General features: G+C 41.1%; 1 protein-coding gene and 1 non-coding gene across 2 annotated transcripts; both read right to left on the bottom strand.

Annotated features, from left to right (window-relative positions):
• Positions 1 to 360: 360 nt before the first annotated feature.
• On the bottom strand, positions 361 to 15,533 carry LOC146374396 (uncharacterized). The gene is made up of 6 exons (XM_084950772.1): positions 15,334 to 15,533; positions 6,661 to 6,735; positions 6,502 to 6,513; positions 6,269 to 6,388; positions 4,705 to 4,844; positions 361 to 965 (listed from the first exon to the last, which is right to left on the bottom strand). The coding sequence occupies exons 2-6, from the start codon at positions 6,725 to 6,727 to the stop codon at positions 762 to 764; spliced, it is 543 nt and encodes a 180-aa protein (XP_084806898.1). The 5' UTR covers positions 6,728 to 6,735; positions 15,334 to 15,533; the 3' UTR covers positions 361 to 761.
• On the bottom strand, positions 14,676 to 14,781 carry LOC146374397 (U6 spliceosomal RNA). The gene has a single exon (XR_014802365.1). It is a non-coding gene; the product is annotated as a U6 spliceosomal RNA (small nuclear RNA).
• Positions 15,534 to 16,386: the final 853 nt, after the last annotated feature.

Genomic DNA, 16,386 nt, shown 5'->3' with positions numbered 1-16,386 from the left:
CATCAAGGCTCAGCTGGGGTGTACTACAGAGCAGTGGATGGGTTAGCAGGTTATGTTGAGCTTATAGAGTATACATGTCGACCCCGAGTGCGTACGTGCCACGGCTCCATTTGAACCTTTTTACACTGGCCGAATATTAATAATGTTTCATCAGAAAACTAAATCTCACATTAGTCTCGACTACTTTACAGCGCTGGTGTTGCCTTTTATGTTTATAGGATTTACAGATTTCCTCTGACGTGTTTGTCGTCTTACCCGTCATCTCCGACGGGGATTAGTCGAGCTAGCTCATGCTAACAGAGCCTGGCCGTTTTCAACTTTCTTTGAAGTACACCACTCATGACAAAACAAGAAACACAATGAAAGAAGTACAAAGCCTTTATTCTTATGTACAAATTCTAATAGCTAGATTGTTGTATGAGCTTATAGTTCTAATTTTGGGTTCAATCTGAGGTTACACTGGCCCAAACCAAACATGCATGGGTCCAACCTCACAATATTCAATGATTAACTGAATACAAACAAAATCCCAAATGAGATAAAACTCATTTCAAAGCTAAAGATTTATGGATGGACACATTTTAACCTTAGAATGATACAACAGGGAGCATGTTGAGGTTCCAAATGGTTTAAGATCAGATTTGTTCCATTTAAATCACAAAGTGACTCTGAGTTATGACTTTAAGAAGTTGTTACATCGGATATCTGCATTCAGTCAGTCAGATGACTTTTTTTTTTCATTATTTAGACAACTTCTTTAATTATTTGCACTCAAACTCAACTCTCATGTCAACATCATCACGTTCAGGAAGCAGGGTCAGTTTATAACGACTGTTTTCATCCACAACTCCAAGAACTTTTTTGGGATCTGCTGACAACACAAACTTAAACCTGTTACTTCCAGAAAGGCGCGTCTGGTAGAACAAAGCCTCGTGAGTCGTTCCAGGGATGTCTGTGGGGGGCGTCTATGGACACACATAAGGAGAAAAAGAGTAACAATCCCTGTATCATCCTGATGCACTGCAGATCAAGTATAGTGGACCTTTCACACGTGGAGATTAAACTGTTGTTTTCTTTTGAAGTTTTTACTGTATCAAATGTTCAGTATGTGTTTGTCACTTAATATCAGTTTGGTTGATCCTGATCAACTTACACATGAAACATGATTGTAAAGTATAATGTACACCATATTGCCAAAAGCATTGGCTCAACTGCTATCATACATACATATGAACTTGAGTGACATCCCATTCTTAAGGGGCTGCATCCTTCAGAGGCTGCATTTGAAGGCCGATTATGTCACAGCCAGGCGACAAAGGCTGCTCCAAGTGCGGCCAACAAATGCGTCCGTCACCTCCTAAAATTTGAAGGATGGGTCGGGTGTATCCTTCGTGGCCAAACCTATCCCAGAATTTCGTCTTGATGCATGCTCAATCATCCAGGTAAGTAAATCTCCAAAAGTTGATTGTGTTCATCAGGACGTAGCGTTTTGTGGGAGAAACGTTTCGTCATCATCCAGGTGACGTCTTCAGTCTCAGCTGGCTGCAGGTTTCCAATCTTATAAACAGGACATTTGCATAATGACTGAAACCAGCCCACTGAAGGAACAATGGGCTGGGAGGTCAGTTCCTTAATCTTAATTATGCAAATTCTCATGACCATTGATCAACAACCACTGATCAAAGCTCATTGATCAAAGACCACTGATAAATGGCCATGAGTACCATTCACATTGTGACGTTTCTCCGACTGAAAACTCTACGTCCAGATGAACACAATCAACTTTTGGGGATTTACTTGCCCGGATGATTGAGCCTGCATCAAGACGTTTCATGGAAACCCATTCCATGAAGCTCTCTACACACTGCTCTTCAGCTAATCTGACAGTCACATGAAGTTTGGAGGCACTATGTGCCTCAAAATCCATTGAACCTGCTCTGTCATTTTCTGTGGCCTACCACTTTGTGGCTGAGTTCCTGAATGCAGTGATTTGAATAGGTGTGTCAATACTTCTGGTAATATATTTGTATATCAGGCAGCATTAACCGCATTACATTAAATACTGATATAATTTATATGCATATTTTATTTCTGTTAGGACTTCCAACTCCCAACTCTTGTGACAAAGTGTAATAAATACTTGTTAAAAAAAAAGTACATCCCTATGGCGGGGTGTAGTTTGTGGTCTGATCCACTTTAAGAGTCTGGGATATCTGGCACGTTGTTAGGGGCCTTCAGTCCCTGTACAACCTGATTTGTATTGCCGGCAGCAAGTCGGACTTGTTTCGGATAGGTGGCAGATTCCGTCAGGGATGCCCTGTCACCACTTGTGTTTATAATTATTATGGACAACATATCTAGGTGTGGTGGGAGTCTCCACGTTAGCGACCTCGGGATTTCATCTTTGCTTTTTGCCAGGTCAAGGACAAATTACTACCCCAGGAAGGACGACGTGATTAGCGACAACTTTGCCAAATGTTTTTGAAAGCAGTCGTGAATTAGGCGTGAAATCCTCTAAAACAGTGGAATGCAGGGAGGGTTATAATAAGCTGAGAGAAGATGCTGACTATTTTACTGTAACCTGGAGTGAAGAAATAGATTGATTTATAATAAAGTGAAGACGGGGGAGATGTCAGATAGAACCTCTTTAATGAATTTAGGAAAGTTATTGTAGGCTGGAGAGGAAGAAGTGGGCATATCAAGGAGACATGGAGGCATGGAAAGCAGACTAAGCGGGATTCGTGAGTCTGCCGATGGTGTCAACCAGGAACGATGACAATCAATGTTAAATGAACTAGTAAAATAAGATGGTTTTATTCATCTAAAGAGCTGGTTGAACATGGTTAGTAACTCCTAACCAGGAGGAGGTAGTGAACATGGAGATCAGTGATTTCTACCTGTGGTCAGCTTTTGCACACTCTTCTGTGGTAACAGATGTGATTGGTGCTCCAGGGTGAAAGATTGGGGCTAATCTGGCTTTTATCAGTTCTCCACAGTCCAGAACTGATAAACATTGAATATTAAACCAATTAACTAGATCATTAACATCCGAAAAATGAGGTGTAGATAGAGATTAGAGAGGAAAGCTGACAGGCCAAGAGTAAAATCCAGATCCACTGTGGGCTCACCAACATGTTGCACCAAAAGTGAATGATTTTGCAATGTTAAGATACATTTCCGTATCTATGCAGTTAGAGATTATCAGTATGTAATTTTAAGTCTCCTATCACAATGATTCTGAAAATCACTGTAGGTGTCATGGTCCTGAGTCTGACGACTCAGTGTTTGGTGTTTCTTTATATCATCTTATGTTCTTGTTTATTCTGTTATGTCTTTTGTTTGGGTTTTGTTTTATGCCTGCCTGTGTTCCCTCTGTCTGTCCACGGTGTCTGCTTGTAAGTCTGTTAAGTTCAGTGTCTTCTCAGGTCCTCTGTGTCTGTTAGTTTCCTGTTTTATTCTGAAGGTCCTTGTCTCATGTGGGTGCGTTCAGGTTACGTTTCCCCTGTCTCGTCAGCTGTGATTTCTTCCAGGTGTGTTCCCCTCCTGTCTCCCATCCCCTGATCACTGCTGTGTGCATTTAAGCCCTGTGTGTTCTCCTGCCTGTTGCTGGTTCGTCTGCGTTCATGTCCTCCTGAGTGATTTCCCTGCGGCTGTCTGCGTGTCTCTGTCCCTCTCCCCGTTCGGTTATCATTTCAGGTTTGCTTTTTAGTTTTCCCAGTTGAGGTTACTCTGTTCTGTTTCTCGCCTTGTGTATTTGTTCCACCTCCTTCAATAAAGCCTCCTCACTTCGGAGGTGCATGCGTTTTGGGTCCTTAAATAATTCCACACGACTGCTGCCCCAGCCGTGACAGTAGGGTTTGGGAGATCAGTATATAACAGAACGTCAAAGTGGATCTTTATGCTGAATTTAAAAAATCCAGTAATTCAAAAGAATGAAATGAGTCAAGCGTAAACTGAACTCATGTTACTCTGTTCTTCAAAGCAAGGAGCAGAGAGAGAGATGGGGAAATCAGGTGGACTGAAAGATGTTTTTCCAGCATCTAACAGCAACACTTGTTCCTGTAATCACCATCAAAACTGTTATTCTGAAAAAGCCTTGTTCAAACCACGTGTTCAACAAGTTCCAGCATGAAGAGAAGGTAATTTTGTAGCTGCCAGTCAGTGTTTAACACAGTGAAAGCCTTCAGTAACTTTACAGCAGCTAAACTGAAAGCAGACTGTTAACTTTGTGTGATGCAATATTTAAATCAGGCAGCTTGCTGAAGGCTGCCGGCAGCCATCCCATTTTATATACCTGCAACGAGCAGAGGTGAATCTAAAGGGGGGCATGGAGTGTAGTAGATCCCATTTTTTCAAGGCTTTGGTAACATTGTTTTGGAATAAAAATCAACTTTATTAATTAAACTGTATTTGTTTTTAAAAATATAAAAATAAATGGTTTTTGTGGGCCAGTAAAATTACACAGTTACTGATATACTGGATTCTTATTATCTAAACCATCAGACTGCCCAGTTTTCTGCAGCACAGGCCAAACCTCAGAGATACACAGAGTATACTGCTGATTAACTTTGAATGTCAGCTTCAAAGCATTGAGCAAAATGCTTCCAGTACAGATGTTATCTTTTTGTTTTTAATGTGAAATGAGATGAATATCAGAATAACTGCGAGTGCACTAAAACCAACTCGTGATTTTTTTGTACTTACCATTGGTACAGCTTGAATTTTGTGCTCCTTATAACATACCACCATTGTCTGGTCATTCTTTTGGGCATATATCATGACTGGCATCTTTTCCTGATCGTTTAGAGTAGAGCTCCGATAGGTCCAGATGCAGAGTTTCTTCTCTGAAGAGGAAACAAAGACAAGCAAGAGCAGCATGTCATTCAGCTATGTCTTGTTTTAAAGAACAAAGGTGATGATATACTGCTGTTCTGTTCATCTATATGTGTTTGTGTTTGTTCTGTGTGCAAAACAGGACAGACCAAACTGCAGCGCTCCACAAACTTATTTGTTCAGCTTTTAATGGACCGACCAATTTAAAATCCTGGGGTCACGTTTTGACAGGCAGCAGCTGTAGTGACTACAGATTTGGACATATGGTATTATTATATCTATTATATTTGGGACTCACATTAACACTAAACTTAGCTACATGTTAGGGTTGAAATTCCACCACATTGAGAGAGACTCACTGCAGAGGCAGCTGGTCATGTTGCTGGTTGCTGTAATCATTTCTAATGTGAATCCCGCTCCACAGTGTAGACCTCTGCAGTTGTTCTACAAATGTATTGTTCGCTTAAAGGTACAGTCAGTGGTCTTTACTTCCATCCACTTAAACAATTCAGGGTCGCAGGGAGCTGGAGCCTCTCCCAGCTGCCATAAGGTGAGAGGCAGGGTACCCCCTGGACAGGTCACCAGTGTGTCACAGAGACACACAACCACTCACATATAGGTGTGAATAATCGTTTAATCTAACCTCACTAATTGCATGTCTTTGACTGTGGGAGGAAGCTGGAGTATCCGAAGAGATCCCACACAGAAACGGGAGATCATGCAAACGCCACAAAGAAAGGCCCTGGCTAAATAGTGGATTCAAACCCAGGACCTTCTTGCTGTGAGGCAACGCTGCTAACCACCATGCTGACCCTTTTTTTTACTTTATTAACAGTTATGCTGCGATAGGTGTAGGCTGCTGGGCGACTGCATGATGCATTGAGTACTTCTTCTTCAGTCACCTTTCTCACTCACTATGTGTTTATACATCTCTGTGCATTAAGTCATTAGCGACTTACATTACTGAATGAACAAGAAACACTCATCACGAGAGATCGTGCATCATGGGAAGCCCCAGCAGCCGAGGCCTATTGCAATGTAATTAAGGGAGGATTTGGGGTCACCTGATCCAGCCCTGCCTGACTAAGCAGGCCAAAACATGACTGAGCATCCGAGTCGGAGCAGACAAATGTCCATCAACATGTGTCAACAGCTTTATTCTCTCAGCAAGTTGCTTTATTCTTAAAAAATTTCAACAATTACAATGTTGAAGAAGCTAGCACACAAGCTCTTTTTTTTTCTTTTGAATACTTTATTGATATTGATTATTGGGCACCTGGGAAGCAGTGTGTAGGGACAGTACCTTTGCTCAGGGGTATCGAACCCCTGCCCTTCTGATCATGGGGCCACCACTCTACCTACTGAGCCCTGCCAAGTTCAACCAAACTGAACTGAAAAGTCAGTAACCATAACAACAAGAAGAACTCTGTCTTACCACAGCAGGTCTGGAGCACGAATGTGTCTTCTTGGTTTAAAATCAGGTATCCAGCACCGTTCTTGCTCTCAATGGACCAATGATACTCTCCTGACTTTCTGAAATCATCCTCCTCCAAATCTGTATTTTTGAGAGAACAACACGACGATGACCTTCACATCACGCCTCACAATACTACTCTTCTATCATATTCCAAAATGAAATTAAATAAGAGAAATATTAAAATCCTTTACCCTGTGGAACCACTTTTAGATTTTCAGAGGATGCGTTCACATTTTGGAAAAAAAGACAATAGAAATAAAATTTAAATAATTGCATAATTAACCTATAATAATGACATTATTAAATGTACAGACTGGGCAACTACTGAGAAAGTAAAAAATGCCTTTTACCTCCAAAGTAGAAGGAATCCTCAGCTGTATCCAAAAACTCGACATTGATGCAGCTGCTGGACGCCATCAGGTAGACTAACACAAACACAGAGTCCTTTGTTGGTTAATGAATACGGTGCACAGTAAATCCTAGTTAAACACATTTATAACCAAAGCCACTTGTGCTGAACACATAGTGTACAGCTGTCTACACACAAGAACCAAATATCCATACACATTACTTCAGTGGACCTCGCTCTTATTTTGAAAATTCATTCAATGACCAGCTGGCGCTCTGGCTCTACAAAGCTCTGCATCATGTTTACACGTTTTAATAAAAATGTTGGTTGCTCTTTTATCTTAGCTGCACAAAAGTAAAGGAAAGTGTTAAAAACGATGAAAACTGTCCACTGCCATCTGTCAAGGTCTCTCTGCTGACTCTGTTTTTTGACACACTCATTCCCTCTGTGGTGAACACTGCTCTTGCTCTGGGTAGTTTTTCAACCAATCAGCATCCTGTCTACACACAGTATCATAACCTGTCAGGATATGGGCAGCAGACACCAAGCGGGGGTCTCATGAATTTCGTTTTGTGGCAACTTTCAAACATGATATGTGCTGTGATGTGTTGCATGCTTTAATCTCTTGATCGCTTTCTGCTGCACACGTCTTTGAAGATGTTGAAGTCAAAATGTTCACATGCAGGGAAAAGGATGTTATAAACTGACCATGGATATCAGAAAGATAAAGCTGATAAAGAAAGTCCTTAAAGTGCATAGAATAACTGTACAGGTAAATGTGACCTGTGGCCTAAAATTCATTAAGAGTAGGAAGGAGCTATGCCATGCTTCATTCAGTGCTTTTAGTAATGCACGAGTTACCAGCTTGCACTTTTAAAATGCATTCCCCAACAATGGAAATAAAAAAGAATCTACATTGTACTTTAAAAATACTTGAAATGTAAGAAGCAGTGAAACGTGGCACCTGGAGACAAGTTTAAACAAAAACTCTGAACATGACCTGGTTATGTGTTCAGAGTATGTTACCATGGTAATACAGCCAGGTAAAAACAGAGATACATCACCCCTCTAGAGAACAGGAACTACGAACCTCACTCTGGGGAATGTCACTTCTTCTCATCGCAACCAAACACACACAGAGCACTATACAAATAAGCGACAAGAAAAAAAACAAAGTCCTAGTAAGGTGCACAACCTTAGCATTTATTTTCCAAGTTTCCTGAACTCTTCTGGACACATGAACAGCATTCCTTCAAAAGATATTTGCTACTTTATTAGTAACAGTGATGAGGTCTAATGCATCAGGCCACAGGATGAGCAGGTGTTAAGTTGTGTCGTTAATGTGCATTAGCGGTCACTTTGATAGAATAAATCAGCCGTGCTGTAAAGGCCAGGTCAGTGCACTGTAGCCAGGCTGACAAACAGTCAGAGCTCTGTTGAGCCAACCATCCCTTTAACGTTAACTAGTAATGACTTCATGAACTTCTTCACAAATAACATTTTAATCATTAGAGAAAAAATTACCAGTAATCATCCCACAGATGTAATATTATCAGAATCAGAATCAGAAAGGGTTTTATTGCCAAATGTTAAGCAGGTTTACAACATTAGGAAATTGCTGCGGTGCTTCAGTGCAAACATACTGTCATAAATTACACTTAAATAGACATGAAAATAAAAATAAGAATAAGAATTAAAAGTATAAGTATAATTAAAATTATAAGTATATTAAAAAGTGCTAAGTAGATAGATATATACATGATATATACATGATATATACATGAGTGCAAGTGGTGATCAGTGCCAAACATGGAATGATGCAGTGAACACAGCGTAGGGTCATGTGTTAGTGGTGGGAACAGTCATACGGTTATTGTTCATGTGTCCAACAGCTACTCTTAGTACCATTGATGCTAAGTTAGACTCTTTTTCTCCAATTGATCTTTCTGAGTTAACTTCAATAATTACTTCCTCCAAACCATCAACGTGTCTTTTAGACCCCATTCCTACAAAACTGCTCAAAGAAGTCCTGCCATTGATTAATTCTTCGATCTTAAATATGATCAACCTATCTCTAATAATCGGCTATGTACCACAGGCCTTCAAGCTGGCTGTAGTTAAACCTTTACTCAAAAAGCATCTCTAGACCCAGCAGTCTTAGCTAATTATAGGCCAATCTCCAACCTTCCTTTCATATCAAAAATCCTTGAAAGAGTAGTTGTCAAACAGCTAACAGATCATCTGCAGAGGAATGGCTTATTTGAAGAGTTTCAGTCAGGTTTCAGAGCTCATCACAGCACAGAAACAGCTTTAGTGAAGGTTACAAATGATCTTCTTATGGCCTCTGACAGTGGACTCATCTCTGTGCTTGTCCTGCTAGACCTCAGTGCAGCGTTCGATACTGTCGACCATAATATCCTATTAGAGCGATTAGAACATGCTGTAGGTATCACAGGTACTGCACTGCAGTGGTTTGTATCATATCTATCTAATAGACTCCAGTTTGTGCATGTAAATGGAGAGTCCTCTTCACACACTGAGGTTAATTATGGAGTTCCACAGGGTTCAGTGCTAGGACCAATTCTGTTTACATTATACATGCTTCCCTTAGGCAGCATCATTAGAAGACATAGCATACATTTTCACTGCTATGCAGATGACACCCAGCTCTATCTGTCCATGAAGCCAGATAACACACACCAATGAGTTAAACTGCAGGAATGTCTTAAAGACATAAAGACCTGGATGGCCGCTAACTTTCTGCTTCTTAATTCAGATAAAACTTCAGTTTTCAGGCCCCTCTTCTGTGGAACCAGCTTCCAGCTTGGATTCAGGAGACAGACACTATCTCTACTTTTAAGATTAGACTTCAAACTTTCCTTTTTGCTAAAGCATATAGTTAGGGCTGGACCAGGTGACCCTGAATCCTCCCTTAGTTATGCTGCAATAGACGTAGGCTGCCGGGGGATTCCCATGATGCATTGAGTCTTTCCAGTCACCTTTCTCACTCACTATGTGTTAACAGACCTCTCTGCATTGAATCATATCTGTTATTAACCTCTGTCTCTCTTCCACAGCATGTCTTTGTCCTGTTTTTCTTCTCTCGCCCCAACCGGCCGCAGCAGATGGCCCCGCCCCTCCCTGAGCCTGGTTCTGTCGGAGGTTTCTTCCTGTTAAAAGGGAGTTTTTCCTTCCCACTGTCGCCAAAGTGCTTGCTCATAGGGGGTCATATGATTGTTGGGTTTTTCTCTGTACCTATGAAGCGCCTTGAGGCGACTTTTGTTGTGATTTGGCGCTATATAAATAAAATTGAATTGAATTGAACTAAAGTATTTTGTATCAATTGTAAGAAGTGAAAGTGGCATCAGAGAGCCTTCACAAAGTTCAAACACTTAGTGGTTTTATTCAGACAATGAGGCACGCCTGTCCTCTTATTATCCTGAATTTCAAGTCCACTCCAAGTTAGCCTTGGCGATGCCAAAATAAAGAATTATAGGGGTCTAATCCACTGGTACAGAGTCAAACAGAGACGAAAGAAAGCAATAAAACACCATCCCCAAAAGGTTGATCCTGTTCTCTGGATGTAGCGCTTTCAGCGGGAGAAACGTTTCATCACTCATCCAGGTGACCTCTTCAGGTTTCCCCAACCTTATAAACAGGACACTTACATAATGACTGAAACCAGCCCACTGACTAACAATGTGCTGTGAGGTAACTAGTTTCAGTATTTATACAAATGGGCTGTTTAAAAATTGGGGAAACCTGCAGTCAGCTGAGACTAAAGGAGAATAAGTATATTAAAAAGTGCTAAGTAGATAGATATATACATGATATATACATGATATATACATGATATATACATGAGTGCAGGTGGTGATCAGTGCCAAACATGGAATGATGCAGTGAACACAGCGTGGGGTCATGTGTTAGTGGTGGGAACAGTCATACGGTTATTGTTCATGTGTCCAACAGCTACTCTTAGTACCATTGATGCTAAGTTAGACTCTTTTTCTCCAATTGATCTTTCTGAGTTAACTTCAATAATTACTTCCTCCAAACCATCAACGTGTCTTTTAGACCCCATTCCTACAAAACTGCTCAAAGAAGTCCTGCCATTGATTAATTCTTCGATCTTAAATATGATCAACCTATCTCTAATAATCGGCTATGTACCACAGGCCTTCAAGCTGGCTGTAGTTAAACCTTTACTCAAAAAGCATCTCTAGACCCAGCAGTCTTAGCTAATTATAGGCCAATCTCCAACCTTCCTTTCATATCAAACATCCTTGAAAGAGTAGTTGTCAAACAGCTAACAGATCATCTGCAGAGGAATGGTTTATTTGAAGAGTTTCAGTCAGGTTTCAGAGCTCATCACAGCACAGAAACAGCTTTAGTGAAGGTTACAAATGATCTTCTTATGGCCTCTGACAGTGGACTCATCTCTGTGCTTGTCCTGCTAGACCTCAGTGCAGCGTTCGATACTGTCGACCATAATATCCTATTAGAGCGATTAGAACATGCTGTAGGTATTACAGGTACTGCACTGCAGTGGTTTGTATCATATCTATCTAATAGACTCCAGTTTGTGCATGTAAATGGAGAGTCCTCTTCACACACTGAGGTTAATTATGGAGTTCCACAGGGTTCAGTGCTAGGACCAATTCTGTTTACATTATACATGCTTCCCTTAGGCAGCATCATTAGAAGACATAGCATACATTTACACTGCTATGCAGATGACACCCAGCTCTATCTGTCCATGAAGCCAGATAACACACACCAATGAGTTAAACTGCAGGAATGTCTTAAAGACATAAAGACCTGGATGGCCGCTAACTTTCTGCTTCTTAATTCAGATAAAACTGAGGTTATTGTACTCGGCCCTGAAAATCTTAGAAATATGGTATCTAACCAGATTCATACTCTGGATGGCATTACCTTGGCCTCCAGTAACGCTGTGAGGAACCTTGGAGTCATTTTTGACCAGGACATGTCCTTCAACGCACATATTAAACAAATATGTAAGACTGCTTTCTTCCATTTGTGCAACATCTCTAAAATTAGAAATATCCTGTCTCAGAGTGACGCTGAAAAACTAGTTCATGCATTTATTACTTCCAGGCTGGACGACTGTAATTCATTATCATCAGGAAGTCCTAAAAACTCCCTGAAAAGCCTTCAGTTAATCCAAAATGCTGCAGCAAGAGTCCTGACAGGGACTAGAAAGAGAGAGCAGATTTCTCCTGTTTTGGCTTCCTGTTAAATCCAGAATTCAAAATCCTGCTCCTCACATACAAGCAGAGATGGGCAGTAACGCGTTGTCTGATTACTTTTTTCAAGTAACGAGTAAAGTAAGGGATTACTATTGCAAAAACGGTAATTAGATTACCGTTACTTTCCCGTAGGAACGCTGCGTTACTGCGTTACTAAAACCGTGATTTTTTTTGCGAGAATGTCTCATGACAGTGACGTAAGCGAGTGCGACGTTCGTGACAACAGCTGTGTGCAGATCAACAACGGATCATATATCGAGTGCGGAGAGAGTATGAGCGTGCAGCGTTTAAAGCGTGGAAGTACTGACCTTACTTTGAGTTTGATCCCATAAAAAGTGACAAAAACATTAGTGTCCGTTGTGCGTGGGAAGAAAACTTCTTTTTACACCGAAAAAAACCCCTAAACAAGCTCCGAGTGCGCAACGACGTAATGGGAAACTCACAGAGAAACTCGCGGATTCTTTCACTGACCGCTGCGGCACACCTGCACCAGGGTAAACCTCCGCCTAACCCACTCCTGCTTTACAGGTGAAAATAGAGCAAAAGGACCGCTAGTCTTTGATTTTATTTACTTTCTGCTGTGTTTTACTTGCATCTATTTGAAAGACTGAGTGTAAACACAAAAAAAATATTTTATTTTATGTGCTGGAATGTGCAGAAAATAGGTTTAAATGTTAAACTAATTTCTTCAAGTCAGAGAATGTTGCAGATAATTTAATTTTTGCTTGATGCATAAAGTTAAAAGATTAAAATGGATAAAACAAGTTAAAAAAAAGAGACTTTTCCATTTGATTACATTTTGTATGATGGATTATGCAGAAAAAGTAGAATTGGACTAAAAGATCTGTTTTTAAAAAGTAACTAAGTAACTAAGTAATTAATTACTTTTGAAAATAAGTAATCAGTAAAGTAACGGGATTACTTTTTTGGGGAAGTAATCAGTAATTAGTTACCGATTACTTTTTTCAAGTAACTTGACCAACACTGCATACAAGGTCTTAAATAATCAGGCCCATCTTATCTTAATGACCTTGTAGTACCATATCACCCTATTAGAGCACTTTGCTCTCGCTCTGCAGGCCTACTTGTTGTTCCTAGAGTATTTAAAAGTAGAATGGGAGGCAGAGCCTTCAGTTTTCAGGCCCCTCTTCTGTGGAACCAGCTTCCAGTTTGGATTCAGGAGACAGACACTATCTCTACTTTTAAGATTAGGCTTCAAACTTTCCTTTTTGCTAAAGCATATAGTTAGGGCTGGACCAGGTGACCCTGAATCCTCCCTTAGTTATGCTGCAATAGACGTAGGCTGCCGGGGGATTCCCATGATGCATTGAGTCTTTCCAGTCACCTTTCTCACTCACTATGTGTTAACAGACCTCTCTGCATTGAATCATATCTGTTATTAACCTCTGTCTCTCTTCCACAGCATGTCTTTATCCTGTCTTCCTTCTCTCACCCCAACCTGTCGCAGCAGATGGCCCCGCCCCTCCCTGAGCCTGGTTCTGCCAGAGGTTTCTTCCTGTTAAAAGGGAGTTTTTCCTTCCCACTGTCGCCAAAGTGCTTGCTCATAGGGGGTCATATGATTGTTGGGGTTTTCTCTGTACCTATGAAGCGCCTTGAGGCGACTTTTGTTGTGATTTGGCGCTATATAAATAAAATTGAATTGAATTGAACTAAAGTATTTTGTATCAATTGTAAGAAGTGAAAGTGGCATCAGAGAGCCTTCACAAAGTTCAAACACTTAGTGGTTTTATTCAGACAATGAGGCACGCCTGTCCTCTTATTATCCTGAATTTCAAGTCCACTCCAAGTTAGCCTTGGCGATGCCAAAATAAAGAACTATAGGGGTCTAATCCACTGGTACAGAGTCAAACAGAGACGAAAGAAAGCAATAAAACACCATCCCCAAAAGGTTGATCCTGTTCTCTGGATGTAGCGCTTTCAGCGGGAGAAACGTTTCATCACTCATCCAGGTGACCTCTTCAGGTTTCCCCAACCTTATAAACAGGACACTTACATAATGACTGAAACCAGCCCACTGACTAACAATGTGCTGTGAGGTAACTAGTTTCAGTATTTATACAAATGGGCTGTTTAAAAATTGGGGAAACCTGCAGTCAGCTGAGACTAAAGGAGAATAAGTATATTAAAATATATTAATTTAAAAAAGAAAAAAATGCTAAATTAAAAGGCTTGAGTAGTGTGGTTAACAGTCAATATCTACAGGGGATTAAACGCTGGTTAAACATATTACATTCAGTTATTCTCATAGATGCTAATCTGAGCAGCTGCTCAACTTGCCTGGTTTTTAGACCAGACATGGTCAGAGCTGCCGTCTTCTCAGAAGGAATAAGCACACAAATTTGGAAAAGTTGGCTGGATTTGTACAAAATGAAAGGGCTGGTAATGGACAGATGCAAGGATACTGATGTTTAAACCCTCGTGTAATAAAGAAGATGCCTGTTGTATCACAAGATGGATCAATTTGTTTCACTAACTCATCTATACAAGGCATTTTGTAGAGGGTACAGCAGCCGTGGCTGTTTGTCTTGGAACAACTGTGATCTCCACATTTGGACTTTTTTCTTGAAATAGACTTACAACTTTATTCACAAAATGATCGATAATATGTGTTCTAAATGTGCCCCTAAATTCCTTTGTTGCATTCATTTGTATCTATGTTTAGATTTGACAGGGCGAGTACTGTTTGCCCTACTTGTCCTGACGAAACACCTCTTTATCACCTTATCATGTTTTCTATCTGAGTATATTCAAGCCCACTTCCTTGCGCAGGGGCCTTGCTAATCTTCTCTGTATCGTATCCAATTTAGCGTACGCGCTTGCCAAAGCCCACTTCCATTCCATATCTACTTCTGCCAGTGCCCACCCACAGTGGTCAAGCCCACCTCTGCCCTCAGCCATCACCTTTTATTAATACCATTCCCCAAGTCAGCACTGTTGGCTCAAGGCAGTATCTTTGCCTCTTTGAAAAGTGAGAGCGCTGCAGTCATCAGACGCCCGGTGTTACAGCTGTATAACACAACACATTCAGGTGATTCCTCAGGCTCCTCGGGGTTTGTTCACGCGTGTCGTAGCATCACAGAAGATAAAGGCGTGTTAACAAGCCTGTTATACCGAGCCCGATGACCCATAATGCCACACAAAAGTTCACCCATAAAGTCAGCTTTATTCGACATGTGTCTGAATGTTTCGTGGTCCGCCATTAACCTCAGCTAATAGTCCGAATTTAGACAGCGAAAGGTTCGCGACGTTCCTGTTTATCGGTCACGGAGCTCGGAGTAAAAAAACACTAATAGCATTCATATTTAGGTTTCGCCACGACTGTGACCGGACGCCTTCCAGTCACGTTTGCAGCTTCAACCATAAATATAACCATCACATACCTTTGGAGATGCTTTGAAAACCTGCAGAAGTTGTCTTTGTCCTCGGAAGGTCTGCACTTACTTCCCTTTGAATGGCAGAGAAATGAGCCCGTTTGTAGGAGGAGAAAACTGCACCTCACCCCTTTACTGTGCCTTCATATGTTACTTTCCCTCAACGCGTTACAGCGTCACACTTTCTGTGTGTGTGTGAGAGACGGACAGCAGGGCGGGGCTTTCAAGTCTAAGGGCGGAAGTAAAAAAGGAAGGAATCGAGATTAAGTGAAACAAAAATCCTATTTCTTGTTTCATTTTCTCTGGTCTCAAGCCAGTTCACGTCGAATTGTAACTTGATTGAATTTATGTACTGCTTACTGCCTATAAATATAGTGCAAAAGTCTTGAGTGGAGTCTTTGTGTGGTCCTGGCAAGTACTTGTCCAGGCTTTCTGAAAGTCACTCAGAGTTTACCGGTTTTTAACTCACTGTCAGCCCAGAAGCTGACCACTTCCACGGTGTCACGCTCCCTCTTCTCGCTTTCTCTCTCTGACGTGTCTGTGTAAATGAAGTGGTGGGCGTGGTCTCTTCTATCAGGAATCAATGCAGTATTTAAACTGATATCTACCACCACCATTCCTTGCCAGAGAGCAGCAGAGTGGTTTTTAGTATATATGGAATGAGAGAGGCTCGCTGGTGGATTCAGGACCAAGTGCAAACTCATTCACTCATGTGCAGTGATTTAACAGCACCATTGTTCACTATCCGGTCGTTAAGTCTGACGTCACTAGCCGTGTCTGGGCCTAAACTCCGCTGCAGGTCCATATATCAAACGATCACTATGGCATTACTGAGAGTTGAAAAACTGTCTAAAGTCTTTCATCTTTAATAAAATGATCAGCGTTCTGCTCTACCAGGTGTAACAATTGAGTTTAACATCCAGGCATCCATGAAAACGGAATTTATGACATTTAACGGAGTTAGAAGTTAGCAGGAAGTTAGCTCGCTAGCTTCTATCTAAATACAATATAGCATGTCCTGACTGCGGGGTTTTGGAAACAAATTAAAACGTACAGCTCTGT

This window comes from Perissodus microlepis, chromosome 14 (assembly GCF_051167445.1).
Source record: "Perissodus microlepis isolate ML-2025 ecotype Zambia chromosome 14, ASM5116744v1, whole genome shotgun sequence".
NCBI classification, from domain to species: domain Eukaryota; kingdom Metazoa; phylum Chordata; class Actinopteri; order Cichliformes; family Cichlidae; genus Perissodus; species Perissodus microlepis.
The sequence above is the reverse complement of the archived record's forward strand: the minus strand, read 5'-3'. Positions and strand labels throughout refer to the sequence as shown.